General features: G+C 35.4%; 1 protein-coding gene across 2 annotated transcripts; it reads right to left on the bottom strand.

Moving 5' to 3' along the window:
• Nucleotides 1-3,909: 3,909 nt before the first annotated feature.
• On the bottom strand, nt 3,910-7,499 carry LOC113343617 (CDT1-like protein b). 2 transcript variants are annotated; one of them, XM_026587742.1, is made up of 8 exons: nt 7,374-7,499; nt 7,026-7,234; nt 6,816-6,935; nt 6,513-6,726; nt 4,878-6,023; nt 4,548-4,722; nt 4,367-4,457; nt 3,910-4,225 (listed from the first exon to the last, which is right to left on the bottom strand). In XM_026587742.1, exons 2-8 carry the CDS (start codon nt 7,181-7,183, stop codon nt 4,168-4,170), a joined length of 1,962 nt encoding a protein of 653 aa, XP_026443527.1. In that variant the 5' UTR covers nt 7,184-7,234; nt 7,374-7,499; the 3' UTR covers nt 3,910-4,167. The 2 variants fall into 2 exon arrangements, 1 of the variants encoding a protein (XP_026443527.1); XR_003357324.1 differs by lacking the exon at nt 7,374-7,499 and having other exon boundaries at nt 4,594-4,722; nt 7,026-7,322.
• Between the last annotated feature and the right edge of the window lie 9,048 nt (nt 7,500-16,547).

The following is a 16,547-nucleotide window of genomic DNA, read 5'->3' as shown; positions in this document are numbered from 1 at the left end:
ACTTAAAAATTAAACATCTCTCAGAAAGGTCTCGACGAGATCTACACAACGAGTACCCAGTGTACTATGTTTTAAAATTGTAAAAAACAATTTGGTATAATGGTAGTTCATATCCAAGAATGAACAATATTCTATAGTATGTTAGTTTATTCTAGTTCTAACAGTTCATTTCGTAGAATGAATTCGTTTATGGTAGGTGTTCATATTGTAGGAATGGTAATTCATTTTGAAAAATGAACTTGTAATGATAGTTAATTATGGTAGTTCATGTTATAGAATGACTCGTAATATGTGTTAACTATGGTAGTTCATATTGGAAAATGAACTCGTAAATGGTAGTCCATATTGTAGAATGAACTCGTGATAGGTGTTCATATTGTAGAATGAACTCTTAATGGTATTTTATATGGCTGAATGAAATCGTAATAGTTTACTTTATAGAATGAACTCATACATAGTTTATTTGAGAATGAACTCGTATGTTAGTTCATCCTCGGAGTTCATTTTTTTGAATGAACTCATATGTAGTTCATTCAAGCAGTTCACTTGTAGAATGAACTGGATAATATGGTAGTTCATTCAAGTAGTACATTAACAAAATGAACTCATATGTAGTTCATTCAAGCAGTTCATTTGTAGAATGGACTAGATAATATGGTAGTTCATTCAAGTAGTCAATTTTGTAAAATGAACTTGTATGGTTGTTCATTTTTAGTTAAAGGATAATGTAAAAATTAAAAGCTTCGAAATATAGTAATAATGGTGCTTGTTAGATAGATCTCAACGAGAGCTTTCCGAATATAAAATTTATTATCTTTTGGCTTATGGTTCAAAAGATATTTCATTTTTAAGCTTTTTATTTATTTTTATGAATGGAGAGAAAAATATAGAAAGAAGGGTATTTCTGACAGTTTTTAAAAAACGATGACTCATTGATGACATCATTCCGCGGAGGTAGTGTCTACCCTAAGACCAAATAATAATTTTTAGGACCAAATTATAATTTTTTTTCCCTAAAAAAGACCCTAGAGCAATTGTACAAAGTCAACATGACCATATGGATTTATTTATTCTAATACTAGGACTATTTGATAGTTTTTACAAAACAAAAACACTAGCCCGTTTTATGTCAACTTTAAAGGGTAAAACTCGTATGACAACCTTCCCTAAATGACTAACATTTGTCAAATGAATACAATGCTCTGAAAGCACTTTGGATATATGAAATAATCATGTTTCTCTGTTTCTGTGATTTATTTCTTGAGCTTGTCTTAGTAGTTGGTTCTCTTGCTAGAAAAAAGAACAAATCAAGTATGCTTTGCTTGTCCAAATTTGCACCTTGGTACCACCATGTTTCGATTATGCGATCTATTACCTTTTCTTTTCTACCATTTTTTTTTGAAAGTTAAACATCTTATAAAAAACAGAAAGGAGAATTACACAGAGGTAACATCTTTATTGGTTGTCCTTATTTCAGTTGCATGTCCTGAAATATGGAAATCCTCCAACAGTACCTGTTCCTCAGAGTTTTGAAGAAAAACAACATTTGAAAGTAGAGACTGACTATCTAAAATAAGTAAAGAAAAAAGATAGCTTGACATTAAGATCCATTGTTGCTTATGAGAACCCTGTTTTTTTGCCTCATTTGCCAACCTATCTGCTACTTGATAACCTTTCCTAATGAGAAATCCCAAAAATTAGAACAAGTCTTTAGAATTCTTATGGCTTCATTGATAATTGCATGATTCCTCCATTGAACTGTGTTATTACTTCATATGGCAAAACTGATAATTCTCTGGCAATCCACTTCAATCCAGAAGTCTCGAAAGTTCATGTCTTTTTCCCACTTTGCTACTTCCAAGAGAGTTAAAGTTTCTACCTCTTCAGTACTGGCTCCGAGGATTGTCCCAGATCTAACTGAGACAACTATACCTGAATCATTACGAAGAATTAATCCATAACCTGTATTTACAGTAGTGTTTAACCATGAAGTATCAAAATTTAGTTTGAACCGAACCTTTTGGGGTGTTTCACATTTCTGATTATCTTTTGAATATCTATTAGTGTCTTGTGCATTATTACTCCTATAAGTACCACCAATGTTTAAGTTTTGCAGAGTACTTGTAGGTAGAGACCAGTAGTTTAGATGTTTTTGAATAGCCAAGGAGGTCTGTAAACTAGTGTTAGATTTATTTTCGAAGATCCTCAAATATCTTTCCTTCCAAATAAACCAACGCTTCGTTGCTATCCAATCAGAATATATACCCAGTATGGGAGAATCAGAGTGGAGATTAAAGTTCATACCAGCAGTGGGAGGAAGCATCCAGACAGATTTTACATAAGTGCATTCAAAAAACAGATGTTTAATGGATTCACAAGGGTTATTGCATAAAATACACTTCAATTCTACATCATTCATGTATTGTCCTAGTTTCTTCCTAACTGGTAATGCATCATGCAAACATTTCCATACAAATATTTTTGATTCTTTGAGAAACTTTCAAGTTCCAGAAAGACTTCTAGAATATAGCAACCTGTGAGGAGTTATTATTTATAACATATTTTATGATCTCATTTGGATTAAGCAATTTCTCATATATTGATTTCACAGTGAATTCTCCATTTGTAGTTAACAACCATCTCAACCTATCTGCATGTAGCATGCCATCATTATTAGTAAAAACTCTAATTCATAGAATCATATAAGAAATAGTTTGGGGAAAGTTATTTCTAACTTTCTCCGAGTTCCACTTCTTTCTTTGTTTCCGAGTTTATAACAAGTGTTATAACAGTTGTGTCTGTTTTCACAATATGTTACAAGATTACATGTAATGCCTGGAATCCAATTATCATATCAGATATTGGTCATACTGCCGTCACCTACCTCCCAACAATTGTATTTATGAACAAATGAAACACCCTGTAGAATGCATTTCCATATTCATGACTGGTTGTAATGTTTTTTTACGTGGAAAACAGAGAAATTACAGAAATATTTATCCCGTAAAATGGAGCACCACAGTGCTTTATGTTGGGTTATTAACCTCCAAGCCAGTTTAGCAATCATGGCTTTATTCATTTTGTGTGCCTCTTTAAAACCTAGGCCTCCTTGACTAATCATTTTACAAAAAAAATCCCATCCTTTCAAATAAAAACCTTTGTTGTTTTTCTTCTCCCACCAGTAATCAATCACGTTGTGTTGCATTGAGCCTATGTGTAATTTTCTTTGGCAATACAACGCAACCCATCTGGTAGATAGGAAGGCTTGAGAGAACAGATTTGATTAAGACTAGTCTGCTAGGCTGAGTTACGTTGTCCCCTGCCATCCTTGTGCTCTGGTTTTCCAGTTTTTGTACAATATTGTCGCAGGTTTTTAATTTTGACCTGTCTATGAAGTAGTGCTCCGAGGTAAGAACCCTTGATGTTTATTTTCGTATTTTAAGCAGCTTTATCATTATCCTTGATGCTTTTCTACCATTAGTCCACTACCTAACTCAAATTTCCTTGACATTTGAGTAGTATGCTAGTTCATGACAATCAAATAGGAAGTCAGTGGAGTTCAAAAGATTGGAAACAGTCGGCGTATTTGGAGAGCTTAACCTACCGACCAGAAAAAGAAACAAGCAAATTAAGCTTTCTTGAAGAATATTTAGTAAGCTACATGAATATCGTAATTCAGTGTCCGAATGATATTCAAATACTCCGGAGTCCGGACTGTATGCAGAACTCAGATTTCCATAGCTTTCTCGAGGACAACAACAAGGGAAATATATATATATATATATATATATATATCAAATTCCAGCCCGGAACAGGAATAAAAGCTGATCAAGAACCGTCATTTGGTCTTTTCGGCTTTATCTTGAAAAACAAAATACAGAAGAAAAGAAACTGGATTGCGAATTGAACTAAAGGAAAATCAACTTTGTATTAGATTAGGTTAAGCTGTGTCAGGGTTAGTAACATGTACAGACTTGAAAGCATGTTCTTAAAAGGTTGCTGCTTTCCATGTGAACTATGTTAACAACGGAAGCAACATAGAAAATAAATTAAAATGAATTGCTATCCGTCACAGGAAGAAGAAAGGTGTGAGCTACTGCCAGTAAAATTTATCCATAAACGACTGAAACAGCTATTAGAAGAGTTTCCAAAAAAATCTTAACAGTCTTAGACAGCTTGGGCAAGTCTTCTTCGCAATTCGTCAGTACTTCTCATCTTATTGATGCTGCAACAGAATCACATAAAAAATGTATAGAAGGTCAAACACTGGACGAAAGCTAGATGCAAATGCTGAAAATAGACTGCAGTAAGTATCAATCAGCATTTCAAATGGCTTTATACATCATGGTACCATGCCGAAGCTTACCGTAAGAGAGTATCACCGCTAGATACCACCACCTCAGAAATCCAATTTGGAAGCAGTTCTTTCAAAAGTGTCAGCTGTGCTTCAATTTCTTCTGAAAACAACAATTAGAAAAAGATTGAAGTTAGATCAAGCTTCTGAAATTCAGATTGTGATAATAGTTGATAAGCATCAAGGGTCTCACTTCTATCAGTTATATAAAAAGGATTTGCAGTGATCTTTCGTATAACCTCCTCTGTTGTAGTAACACTATGCTTAATTGACTGAAACATGAAATGGATCATGTCGAACACTTTTGGAAGGCATGCAATCATCCTTTTCCTGAACTTTGCACGGGAAATTGTCTCATTCTCTCTTATCTGAAAATAACAAACTTAATTAATAATCCATTGGGATCACAACAAAACATTGACTTCAAATACTCAATATAGGCTGTTCCTGTTTTAAAACCAATATAAGACTTTAAAAAGATTTCTCTTGCAATGATTCCTATCAAGTTAATGTGGTGATTTACCGATTGCACAAGCTCTGCTCCAAGTAGATTATTCAGATAAAATGAAGATCTCCCCTCATTTGATTTTTCCTTAGCTTTTGTATTCATCACAGTTGAACTAAACAATAACGACCTTCTCGGACACCTGTGTAACTTGTCTATTGAACCATCATCTTTATGTAAAGTGGATGCCTTATACTTTGATAAATCAGGCGCGCCGGGCATCAACCTCGATGGAGTAGAAATAACTTTAGCAGTAGTCCCCTCGATGGCATCAATATGTTTTGATAAGGAATTATCATTTTCCTCGGGTTTCATTAGAGTACCAAAAAACAACGACCTGTTCGTGGGTGGACGCCTAAGCCTCGCTGAATCAACTGAATCATCATATTGATGTGTAGTGTCTGTCTTACGCATTGACAAATCAGGCGTGCCAGGCATCAACCTCGATGGAGTAGAAATAACTTTAGCAGGAGTCCCCTCGACGACAGCAACATGTTTTGAGAAGGAGTTTTTATTTTCCTCGGGTTTCATAGGAGTACTAAAAAATAATGACCTGTTTGTGGGTGGACGCCTGAGTAACTTGCTCGGCGAATCAACTGAATCTGAATCATCCTTTTGATGTATAGGGACTCTCTTACGCATTGACAAATCAGGCGTAACAGGCATCAACCTTGCTGGAGTAACTTTAACAGGAACATCCTCGGCGACATCAACATGTTTTGAAAAGCAATCTTCATTCTCCTTGGGTTTCATCCCCTCGATGACATCAGCACAAACTGCAAGACGGCTCCCATTCTTCACAGGAGTACTGAACAATAACGAATTGTTCGCGAGTGGACGTGTAAGAAACATGTTTGTTGCTGAATCATCATGTTGATGTATACAGACGCTCTTAGGTATTGAAAAATCAGATGTGACAGGTCCTAGAGGAACGGTTCCTCGTAGGTTCATTTTTTCTGCTCCACAGATTGAATCCTTGGAAGAAAATCGCCTCTGGAAAGAAGAAGGTATGTGAGAGACTGCAACTAGAGTGTGCTGAGGGGGAGCAGATATGCGAGAGGCCAAAACTGGATTTTGACGAGGGAGATCGGTAGCTTCATTCATGCTAACTTGCTTAGTTCCGTTAAACGGTTCTGGCAGTAAACCCTCTGGAACATCTTCACCCTGATCAAAGGAACATCATTTTAGCGTGCAGAATGTAGAAACAAAGACTAGCAAGGATAACCTCCTGAAAATTGTCGCGACGCAGAACGTAGAAATAAAGACTAGTAAGGATAGCCTCCTGAAAATTGTCCATCCTATGTTTTACAGGATCCTACTCGACAAATAGCTTTACCTAAAAAACAAATCTCCACTACCACATAAACAATCTACATTTATGTTCTAAACAGAAAACTCAGCTACGATAAAACTTAGTGGACATTTGAAAATCGCCAACGCAAGTTGTAATAGGCATATCTTATTGATGTGCAGGTCTATTTTTACTGAACCCACCAAACTTTCATCAGCACAAGATTATGAATTTACTCATTAGTAGCCTCACATGATGACAATAGACCAATAGAAGTATAGAACCAAGTCACTGTATATTGATCAGAACAAAATTAAGAAATGGGATCACATAGCCAAGAATAAAAATAAACAGAACTATACCTCGGGATGGGATTTCAAGAAATCCATTAGCCCGGATCGAAACTCCTCTTTCAAACTTGAAAAACCCTTCCCAGGCTCAAGATTCTGCAGATTAATATTAAGGTCATACTCTTTAAACTCTGTGCGCTCATCTTTTTGTATTATAACCTTCTTTAACACAATCTTCTCCGGTAATATGTACTTCAATTGAGCCAAATTTGCATAACTAAACCTCCTAAAAATCAGAACCACTGAAAATTAGTTTCTTTTTAGTAAACCCTAGAAATGTTCAATACAAAGGACATAGGAGAGAAATCTTCTTACCTTTTATTCAAACATTCAACACTGGATTTTATGTCAGTAAAATTTGTTATTCTTTGTCTCATTCTGAATAATCTGATTGAAGTTTCCATACTTTCAAAGAAATCAATTAAGGATTCATACCTAAATCATATAATCAAGTACCCACAATCAGTAATAAATAAATAAATTAACGAAATGTCACATAAATAGCAATGGGTAAACGAATCTTACTTCTCTGGAAGTGAAATCAACTGCTTTTGTTTTGGTTTTGAGACTAGATTGCTCTGTTTCTTCGATCTTTCAGCGACTTTCACATTTGTTGCTAATCGTATCTTCTTCTTTTGTTTGTAGCTTTCAAGAAGCGACGCTAATGCTGCGGATCTCTTCATTGCTACTGTAAAGATGATGATTGTGGTTCTGGAAATCTGATGTTTACATTACTTGAAACGCAAAACCAGCAAGGACTATTAAGTAGTAGAATAATTTTTTAAGTTTCCAAAAACAAAAACAAAAACAAAAACAAAAAGAGTTTCCAAAAACAAATAAAAAGAAATAAAGCGCTAAGGGTTCTATCTTTACCGCGTGATAAGTCTTGGGAGTTGGGTCGAAGAACCCGGATTTACTGATTTAGGTTTCATTTTTCACTTCCAAAGGGGAGAGAGAGCAAGGCTATCTCCATTGGCATGTTTGGATGCATGTTTGGATGCAAAACAGAAGTAACTTTTGGAAGCCAAAAGGTCAAAAATAAATAATTGGCATGGTAGAAAACAACTTCCGGAAATTAAAAAGTTGTTTTATTCCGGAATAACAACATGATTGAATGTCATTCCAGAAGTTAGAAAATGATTTCTGAAAACAGAAAAGTCAAAAGTTAGTTTGAGTACACAATTTCAGAATGATTTCTAGAAGCGAAAAATTAAGTAGGAAATACCAATAGATCCTAGAAATAATATATTAGGATGAGTTTGGTCCAGTTGACTCAGTCAACTATCTGTTTGGTCCTTTTTGGTAAAATAAATTATAGTTTGGTCCTAGAAATAATGGTTTGGTCCTAGAGTTTTGTCCACCCACACGGAATATTCTTTTTTCGTTACTAAAATACCCTTTCACTACCGTATATAAGCAGAAAGCAAGAATTAGTTTCAGTTTTATTTTCTCTCTCCTACTTCATCTGCTGCTCTCGTTTTTGTGCTCCTACAAAACCATTTTCTAGGGTTTTACGAAGATTGATTCTGTTTTTGATACGAAGATTCATTCGATTTATAGCAGATTAATGAGGAATTCATTGTTACGAAGACTGATTTGATTTACGTAGTTGATTTTCTGGTTTTAGAAGACTGGTTCGATTTTAACGGAGTTGATTTTGGTTTTCGAAAGATTTACAGATCTGATTTGATTCGATCTTTTTACGGAGTTGATTTTGGTTTTCGAAGATTTATTCGATTTGACGTTGTTGATTTATGAATTACAGATCAAATTTACGAACATTTGATATTTGAAGATTGGAGTTGATTTGGTATTCGAAAGATTGGAGTAGATCTGAATTTTCTTTTTGTTTCCGGTGAGTATCCATACTAATTCTTTTTCTAATTGTTTATTTGAAGTAATTTTTGTAGGATCGGCTGTGCTTCTCTTCTTATCAGGAGATCATTAGGTTTAGTGAAGTAACCAAAACCTAATGTGTGTTTACGAATCATGTTTAGTGAGTATTCATACAATTAGGTTCTTGTTTAATTTTTAAGATCAAATGTAAATGAACTTTGTTAGGCTTCATTTTTTAGAATGAACTCATTATTTTGTTTAAGAATATGTATTCTCTGCTGCTTGTTTATCTTTTTATTTTGTTAAGCAGAAGATCAAGTTTATGCATTTTATTTTTATTAGTTCATTTTAAGAATGAACTCTGTTAAGGCTTCATTTTTTAGAATGAACTCTTTATTTGTTTAAGAATAAGTATTCTTTGATGCTTGTTTATCTTTTTACTTTGTTATTTTGTTAAGAAGAAGGTCTTCATTTTAAGAATGAACCTTTATTTTGTTAAGTTTTTTTAGCTGTTCATATGTTGGAATAAACTCCTTTTTTTATTAAGAGTTTTAGGTGTTCATTTATTGGAATGAAGTTTAGCTTGTGTGTGTGTTCAATTGTTTATGTAAAGCTTCATTTTTGTTTCCAGGTTCAGTATGGCCCTTTCTAGGTGTTATGCAGTTGTGTATTACAAAGGGGATGATATTTCATTGGAAGTTTCTTTAGATACGATGATGCGTGACCTCAAAATACATGTTTGTGATTATTGGAGAAACTTGACTCCTCAGAGCATAAGATTTAGGGATAGCGAAGGTTGTGATAAAGTTGCCATCAATTGTGATTATTCTCTTCAAGGACTAATTGTTGTTTCTTGTTCAAAGCAATTGTCACATTTTGATTTGTTCGTTGAGGAGGCTTCTAATGTTGGTGCTTCTAGCTCTTCATCTGGTATTTCCACGCAGTCGCTCAGTGACGATGAATCATGTAGTGGGTTCACTGAGACTTCAAAGATTAAATACCTGACGGAAGGTCATGAGCAATTAAAACCTCTTTTATCTGACGGTTAGGAGGATATTTTTAAAGGTGTTGGTGAAGTTTTTCACGGTGGTGTTGATGAAGTTCGGTTAGCTGTCAGCAAATATTGCAGCAAGTCTGGTTATACAATTGCAAAGGTTAAGAATGATAGACTTAGGTACACGGTCAAGTGTGGTAGGGATGCAGATTGTTCTTGGTATCTGCACGCTATTCCAATTGATATCGCGAAAAGTGTCTTTGCTATCAAGGAATTCGATGGGAATCATACATGTGGTGGTGCTTATAAGCTGAAGGAACCCCTGTGAAGAAGAAATTGATAAAACATCTATTCAAGGATCAAATACAGTCAAATTCGTCGATAAAGCCTAATGATATGGTTGCTCGGGTGAAGAGTTGTTACGGTATTAACATAAAAAATACCATCATGCTTATAAAGGGAAGGAAGCATCTCAGGCAGAGATATATGGCGATGATGTAAAAGTTATACAGATCTTGTTTGGTATGTTGAAGCAATAAAGGCTACCAATCCTGGCAGCTTTATTAAGTTTGAATATAATAAAGAAACTAAACGGTTTGAGAGGCTTTTCATATGTTTTACTGCATGTATCGAAGGATACAGGTTTATTTGCCCTATGCTTTACTGTGATGCAACATTTCTCAGTGGGAGATTCAAGGGAACATTGATGGCTGCCACTGGAGTGAATGGGAACCAAGGTAAATTTTCTTTCTTTTTTGTATAACTCATATTAGTTTGTTGTTTGATTTTTAAGAGCAATGTGAATGAATAAAGTTTCTCTGTTAAGGCTTTTCATTTTTTAGAATGAACTCCTTTTATGTTAAAGAAGAAGTATTCCTATCAGTTACTTTGTTATTTTGTTAGGAAGAAGGTCTTCATTTTAAGAATGAACCCTTATTTTTGTTAAGTTTTTTAGTTGTTCATAAGTGGGAATGAACTCCTGTTGCTTGTTTATCTTTTACTTTCGTTAAGGTCTTCATTTTTTAAGAAGTATTCTTGCTGCTTGTTTATCTGTTACTTTGTTATTTTGTTAAGAAGAAGGTCTTCATTTTAAGAATGAACCTTCATTTTGTTAAGTTTTTTAGTTGTTCATAAGTGGGAATGAACTCCTGCTGCTTTGTTTATTTTTTACTTAGTTAATGTCTTCATTTTAAGAAGTATTCCCGCTGCTTCATTTTAAGAATGAACCTTCATTTTTTTGTTAAGTTTTTGTATGCATTGATTTCTTAACGAACTGACACTTTTTAGTTCTTTTGTTTTCTTTCATTATGTAGTTTTTTTCCTTTTGCGTTTACTTTAGTTCCTTCAGAATACATTGAAGGTTGGGAGTGGTTCATGGAAAACTTGCAGCATTGTGTCGACTCTCGTCCTATCACCTTTATCATTGATCGTCATGAAGGGCTGAAGCAAAGTATTCCTAAGTATTTTCCTAACTCTTATCATAGTTACTGTTTTTATCATTTGACCTTCCTATCAAGAAAGGACATGAGAAGTATAAACAAGTTCTGGATTTTTTCCATAAAGCTGCATACTGCTACAGGTTGCCAAATATGAGTCTGCTTTGAATCAGATGTGCATCATAGGGTGTGGTTGGGTTGCCAAGTACATCAGAAATATCGATCCCAAGCATTAGGCAAATGCTTTCTTCATAGGATGTAGGTAGAAGACACACTCATCAAGTATTGCTGAATCTTTCAATAATTGGATTCATCGTGAAAGGGATTTGCCTCCATCTGCTCTTGTTGATGAGCTCAGGATAAAGATTATGAGGATGAGTTCAGAAAGGCGTGATCTTGGTAGAACTTATCTAGATAGCTTGCTCCCATATATAAAGCTTTACTCAAGTCACATGTCGATATAGGTCGTACATGGGATGTTACCGAGTCAGGAAATGAAATATATGAGGTTGACTCTCCCAGTTCTCATGTTGTTGATCTGATGCAGTTGACGTGCACTTGCCAAAGATGGAAAGTGTTTGGTTTCCCTTGTGCTCACGCCGGTGCTGCTATTACTATGAAGGGTGCTGAGATTTATATTCAGCCTTACTTTGGTTCAGATAATTTTCGCAATACTTATGCTCCTACAATTCGACCCATTCCCAACTACGACAGGTCAGAAGCTTATGAACCTGAAGAGAGAGTCCTTCCTGGTATTCCAAGGCCACATCCAGGAAGACCACCAAAGAAACGTATTCGCAGTGCCTATGAGAAGGAGATGAGGCCTATGAAGTGCTCAAATTGCAAGAAGATTGGGAACCACAACAAAGCTACATGTCGTGTATTAATTCTGGAGTAGTATGCCTGAACATTTTTATTAGTTTTCTGGTGTTAGTTTTTGATATGAATTGGTGTTTTTTTAGTTTGTTTTTGTTCTGGAATGAACTCCTTTTTTGTGAAATTATTTTGTGAACTTCATTTTCTGGAATGAACTCCTTTTTTTTTGTAGAACTGCTATTTTGAAATGTTATTTCTATTTTTGGATATGTACTTCATTGTTCAGAATGGACTTCTATTATATAAGTTCATTTAGTGGAGTGAACCCACTTCATTTCTACAATGAACTTCATTACTGAAATGAACCCACTTCATTTCTGCAATGAACTTCATTACTGGAATGAACAGGTATCCATAAGACAATAAGACAAGACATAAGACTATCCAAAATGAAAAGATAAAACATTTTTGGATTGAAGTCCATTTTTTCTTAGAAGTACTGGAATGAACCCACTTCATTTCTGGAATGAACAGGTATCCATTAGACAGTAAGATAAGACATAAGATTATCCAAAATGAAAAGATAAAACATTTTTGGATTGAAGTCCATTTTTTCTTAGAAGTACTGGAATGAACCCACTTCATTTCTGGAATGAACTTCATTTACAGGAATGAACAAGTATCCATTAGACAGTAAGACAAAGCATAATACAGGAAGAAAATACATAAGACAAAACATTGATATTATCTACTATCCAAAAATTATAGATGAAAATATAAAACATACTAGAGTATCAATTACATTAGAAGCTAATTCAGGTGATATTAGACATAAGAGTTTTCAGTTGCAGTAAGAAGTAATCTACTGTCCAAAATACTATAGTTAAAAAGAGTTTTTCTGTTTTAATCTGTTCCAAGTAAGCAATTGCTAAGGTATTCTGAGTTGGTAAATTCACCCCAGCTCTCTTCATCTCCTAATGCAGTAAGAAGTTTGTAGGCCATCCCAACTCTTCTTGCTTGCATCCTCTCTACCATGTCAGCTTTCTTCATCACACTCTGCGACTTGTTTGTGGTTGGCTTGACGCTTCTCTTGATCCAATAGCAGGTGTACAACAGGCAACCTGGGAATGCTCCTTTATCTGGCACTCCTGGAAGATTTTCAAAGGTAACGTTGGTGCATATTTCCCTACCATGAGCTTGTAGCCACAAGTTGATGTGTTTCATGCAGTAACCAGCCATTCTGTTTGCGTCAGTCTTGCATTGCTTACCAAGCTCTTCCCTTTTGATGGAGTTGTAATGCTCCCATGTGTAGTTGCCGACGTCAAAAACCAGCAGATGCCAGTGTTCACCTAGAGGCCTTTTTGATTTCGCATTACCACTGTGTGGGTCAGTATTCATAGGAATGAGCAGATTTTCGGTTTTGTCATCCATGCATGTTATAAACTGATCAACTTCTTCCGTTCTTTTCAGTTCATTGTGCTGCGCAAAATATATCTGAAAAACAAAAAGAGAAATGAACCAGATAAGAAGTTCATTATATGCATGCTGGATTACACAGTTCAAATAGATAAAAATAAAATAACCTTCATAGCATGCATTTTTCTCTAAATCAGATAAACTGCAAGCAAACAATTCACTTTTATCAAATGAATAGGAAGAAACACACTTACGAATGTTGTTGAATTCATAATCTTGAAGTTTATATACTTTCTCCGAGTCTCACTGTCCTCGCTATCTATGAATATTCTATCCTTGTTTGCAGCTTTATACTTTCTGCATATATAGTAGTCCAACAAGGTGGTGTCCAAGTATTCATTAAACAACAGAGAAACGATTTCACTCCCTTGAACTGATATTGGAATTTGCTTGTGATTCTCTGCTTTCCAAGCTGCTTGACTGCAAATACAAAGAAAAATGAACTGTCAAAAGTTTTATACCAAAAAAGAATTGTTGAAGAGAAACATATAAAGAGTTAGTAAGAGAAACATACGTAGTCATAGCTTTGCGGAAGAAATCACCAAATACCGCCAGCGCAGCATTATCAAATTTGTGGTAAAAAGGAGATCTTCTCAGTTCTAGTAGATCTGGCTTGATTACTTGTCTTACTCTTCTAGGAGCATGTGGTGCTGCTTCTTGAATCCGATCTCCCTGAACATTTGCAGGCTCGGATCCTCTTTTCCTCTTACCAACAGGGTTCTGTACATTATTCTTCTTCTCTTATTCATCTCTATCAGCTTCAGGTGATTTCTTTGACACTACCTTCTTTTCTTTGTTCAACTTCAGTCTGAATCTTGTTTTTCTTAAACTGTAATCTGATCCAGATATAAATTCATCCCATATTGGTTTCACTGGTTTATTTGATCTAGTAGCCCATTCTACTACTTTCTTCCGGTACTACTTTCACAGGTGTGTGCTGAGTCTGCTCAATCGATGAACCAAGGCCTGTTTCATTCAGTTCTGCAACTATTTGCGAAGTTGTCTCCACGTCTGCGGTAGTTGTCTTTGCTTCCTTTGACCTAGTAACCGCTCCAGTTGGTTCTTGTGACACAGGGGTGGGATGGTACTGTGTCATCCCAATTGAGAAACTAGGAGGACTACAGTTGATCTCATTTACTGTAGCTTTGATGATGGTGTCAGCTTCGTCATCATTCAAATCTTCATTCTTCTTATTCTTGTCATCAATAAGCTGCAGACTCACATGCTCTTCTCTCACGAATATATCATCTTTGTTACTTGCTGTTAAAAATAATTCAAGAAGCGTAGATTAATTTTTTTCAGTGTTCGACTTGTGCACCAACTTCTATATTGTAGCCAGAGTTCATCCATAAGAATGAACTCCAACTTCTATATTGTAGCCAGAGTTCATCCATGAGAATGAACTCCAACCTCTGCATGAAAAGTCAGAGTTCATTTCCAGAATGAACTCCAACTTCTATATTATAGCCAGAGTTCATCCATGAGAATGAACTCCAACCTCTGCATGAAAAGTCAGAGTTCATCCCTCAGAATGAACTCCAACTTCTATATTGTAGCCAGAGTTCATCCACGAGAATGAACTCCAACCTATGCTTGAAAAGTAAGAGTTCATTTCCAGAATGAACTCCAACCTGTAAATCTAAAAATTTTGCAGAAGGAAGAAAAAATTTGGAATTCCTACCCAGGTTCACACATTGATCAATAGTGAGAGGAATTGTGGTGTTGTCTTTTGGAATTGAAGGAAGCTCTTCTTCAGTCATCTCATCAAGGAGATTTTGCTGAATATCACTTGCATCAACTTCAATAGAAGGATCTCCAACAGATAATACGGGAAAGAGATTATCAGAACCTCCAGCAGCTTCAACATCATCAGTTCTTGGATCTTGCATATCATTAGCCGGTTCCACATCATCAGTTCCAATTTCTTCATCCACAGCAGCATTTGGTACTGATTGCATATCTTTAGCAGCACTATGCATTCCAACATCTTCATTCACATTTCCAACACCAGCTTCCACGGCTTCATCCACTGGTTGATTCAATATGTTGTTTATTTGATCGCTCAACAATGCACTCTTATGCTCATCAATGAAAAGTGTACGCATGTACTCTAATGTTTGGTCTGCCATGAATTTCGCCATATTCCCTCCTTGAGCTAGCAATGCATAAACTTCAGGTTGCTTTGAAGCCAAGTACATTTCAAGGAATTTCATCTTTCTATCAAAGAGTGTCTTTGAAGTTGTGGCTTCTGCAAGTGATTTGTCAAGGTCTTCCTTCCTTAACAAAATATTCGTCATCTCCTCAACATGCTTTGTTGTCAACTGTTGTATCTCTTGAGCATGTTTACCTCTCAGGTCCTCTATTTCTTGAACATGTGTATCTTTCGTAGTTTCTATCTGGGCGGTCATTTGATTGAATTCTTCCTGAAGCAACTCAGCTCTTTTCTTGGATTTTTGCTTTTACAGTAGCTTTTTCTCAGCCTCAGTATATTCTTCCAAGAAATTTTTTGATAGTTGCACACACAAAATTCAAATAATCAGATATTATCAACAATTTTTTTGAGTTCATTTCACATAATGAACACACAATTGCATACTCAATTGTGTAGGTATCCATTACAAGGAATGAACCAGAATGCCAGAGGAATCGACACTAACAGTCAGAGTTCATTTTGTAGAATGAACTCCCAGTTTTGTCTTAAAGCAGCATAGTTCATTATGTGAAAATTGAAATACAACACAATGCTACCATGTTAAACTAGATTTTTACCTCTCCAAAATCATCAAAATTCATCGCTAAGTATTTGCAAATGATATCGATTTTCCACCTTGCAAATCTTGGACGGTAGTCTACTGATTTCTACACTTGCCACATGGGTTTTAATTTCTTTGAATGCTCAGGAAACCAAGGCTGTAAAAAGAAGAATTATACTAGTCAATTATCATCAACAATTCATTTCAACATCAAACATCAAAATGAAGAAACATAATTATGAATATTTTTTCATCTCACCAACAAGTAAAGGTAACACCCTTCAGAAGAACCTCTTCTCAAGATTTCCATCAAATGCTTGTGTATGAGATGCGGTAGAGATACTCTATCTATTGACTCTAGGCAGGCTAGGTACTTGGTGTGGATAGAACCTCCATCACCAGTAGTAAGAAAAATAGTAGACAAGAGAAAGAGTTCAAACATGGTTACAAGATCTTCAATAGATCCTTTATTCCTAATCAACTCAACGATTTTGTCTTTCAATTCTGTGTTCTTTATATCAGAAGATTTCTTTTTTGGTGGAACAAATTTGTAGGTTGTATAGAACCTTCCAGAAGAGTAGTCAGCTAGGTTTCTAGAGTCCAAGAAAGATTCTTCTATTCCACCTCCAGGGATACATGGTATTCCAAACACTAACGACAACTTTTCAGGTGAGGATCTTAGCACATATGTTTCCCTCTTTACTTTGAAAACGAATGTATGATTATTTGTATCAGG

Source organism: Papaver somniferum, unplaced genomic scaffold (genome assembly GCF_003573695.1).
Source record: "Papaver somniferum cultivar HN1 unplaced genomic scaffold, ASM357369v1 unplaced-scaffold_65, whole genome shotgun sequence".
Classification (NCBI taxonomy): domain Eukaryota; kingdom Viridiplantae; phylum Streptophyta; class Magnoliopsida; order Ranunculales; family Papaveraceae; genus Papaver; species Papaver somniferum.
This window is presented reverse-complemented; position numbering and strand designations above follow the sequence as displayed.